Source organism: Malurus melanocephalus, unplaced genomic scaffold, assembly GCF_030028575.1.
Source record: "Malurus melanocephalus ecotype Western Australia unplaced genomic scaffold, MMel_1.1 scaffold_5604, whole genome shotgun sequence".
NCBI lineage: Eukaryota > Metazoa > Chordata > Aves > Passeriformes > Maluridae > Malurus > Malurus melanocephalus.
The window spans coordinates 1-1,841 of record NW_026628835.1 but is presented as its reverse complement, the minus strand read 5'-3'; the positions used below and the strand labels follow the sequence as shown (position 1 = coordinate 1,841).

The window sequence follows — 1,841 nt, the reverse complement described above, 5'->3', positions numbered from 1 at the left end:
GCCAGGACAGGGAGGAACCCTCAAACCCCAAAGGGGAGCGAGCAGAGACAGAGAACTCCTGGGGGGTCTTTTCTTTGGGCTGCATGTTGGTGTTGTGAAGGTTTTTATGTACCCCAGATGCCTGGTAACTTCTAGAGATGGACTTTGGCAGAGGGACCTTCAAACTCAATGTGCTCATCCCTCATTTGTTCCTCCAAGCAGGATTTCCCATTCCCCAACCTTGGCTGGATGGAGGAGGCTGTGAGGAGGAGGAGGATGCCCCAGGACTCCCAGGCAGGTGAGGAGGAAATGACTGCTCCTTTCCCCTCTCTCCTGCTCCATCTCCCAGCCCAGCATCGCCCTGGCTGCAGGACAACCCCGCTGCCAACGCCGTCCTGCCAGGGATGGATTTGGGAGATCTCCTTCCCCTTCCCTCGGCACAGACGCAAATCCCATCCGCTCCATGTCCTTCTTCCCCCAGAGAATGAGCTGAGGATTGAGATCAAGGAGGACAAATCCCAACAGCAGAAAGTCATGGAAGAGGTGGTTTTCAGCAGCTCCATGGCACAGGAATCCAATGGGGAGGAAAAGCCCCGGAGATCTTGTGCAAGGAGGGGCTTCAAACCCAGCCCAGGGTGCTCTGAGGGGGAAAGACCCACCCAGTGTCAGGAAGGCACTCAGAGCTTCAGCCGGGGCTTGGAGCTGGGGGTCCATGAGCAGCTTCACTCTGGGGAGAAGCCCTACAAGTGTGGGGAATGTGGGAAGGGCTTCAGCACGAGCACCCTCCTGCTCCGTCACCGACTGATCCACACTGGGGAATGGCCCTACGAGTGTGTGGAATGTGGGAAGGGCTTCAGCTGCAGCTCTCAACTGATCCAGCACCAGCGCATCCACACTGGGGAGAGACCCTATGAGTGTGGGGAATGTGGGAAGAGCTTCAGCTGCAGTTCGAGTCTGACTGTCCACCTGAGGAGCCACACAGGGGAGAGGCCCTACCAGTGTGGGAAATGTGGGAAGGGCTTCAGAGAGAAGTTCCATCTGATAAGGCACCATCGCACCCACACTGGGGAGAGGCCCTACCAGTGTGGGGAATGTGGGAAGACCTTCAGTCAGAGCTCCAACCTCATCTCCCACCAGCGGATCCACACTGGGGAAAGGTGCTACGAATGTTCTGAATGTGGGAAGAGGTTTCAGACCAGCTCCAATCTCCTCAAGCATCAGCCAATTCACACAGATGAGAGGCCTTTCCGCTGCCCCGACTGTGGGAAGGGCTTCAAGCAAAACTCCCATCTCATCACCCACCAGCGCATCCACACTGGGGAGAGGCCCTACAAGTGTTCCCAGTGTGGGAAGAGCTTCTCCAGGAGCTCTCACTTGATCCAACACCAATGAAGGCACCGGTAAGGGAATCCCTGTGAGTGCCCTGACTGCAGGAAATGCTTCGTATCTGCTGCTCCAACTTCATCCCCATCGCAGGACCCAGTTTGGGAAGAGCCCTGGTGACCCACATTCCCAGTGATACACGTTAGGAAGACACCGGACCCTTCTATGCCCCTGGCACTGATGTGAGATGGGATGGAAGAACATGAGGGTCTGGCCATGCTCCTGCCATTATATCTGATCCTACCTCAGGTCATTGCCAGGGACAGGGAAAGGGACTCTTTTCTCTCTCCTGAGAGGAGAAGGATGTTCTTTCAGGGCAGGAGAAAATATGTGKTYRGGRGGAGMCCYTYGGTGCTGTCRSARTTTTCCCTGTAAATTGTTTGTTTGTTGTTATCCCTTCTGTTATCAATATTGTTGCTGTTCCTGTTGGTTCCTTATCTCATTGCTGTTCCCAGTAAATTGTTCTTATCCCAGCCCGG

At 55.1% G+C, this 1,841-nt stretch overlaps 1 protein-coding gene across 1 annotated transcript; it reads left to right on the top strand.

Moving 5' to 3' along the window:
- The first annotated feature begins 228 nt into the window (after positions 1-228).
- Positions 229-1,416, top strand: LOC130588492 (zinc finger protein 239-like). Its single transcript, XM_057389412.1, has 2 exons — positions 229-277; positions 461-1,416. The coding sequence occupies exons 1-2, from the start codon at positions 229-231 to the stop codon at positions 1,369-1,371; spliced, it is 960 nt and encodes a 319-aa protein (XP_057245395.1). The 3' UTR covers positions 1,372-1,416.
- The last annotated feature ends 425 nt before the right edge of the window (positions 1,417-1,841 follow it).

What these genes read in the sequence shown, in the direction of transcription:
- LOC130588492 (XM_057389412.1), top strand. Translation starts at nt 229, where the DNA reads ATGGAGGAGGCTGTGAGGAGGAGGAGGATGCCCCAGGACTCCCAGGCA. An exon ending in GCCCCAGGACTCCCAGGCAG is followed by an intron (nt 278 to 460) that starts GTGAGGAGGAAA and finishes TTCTTCCCCCAG; the next exon opens with AGAATGAGCTGAGGATTGAG.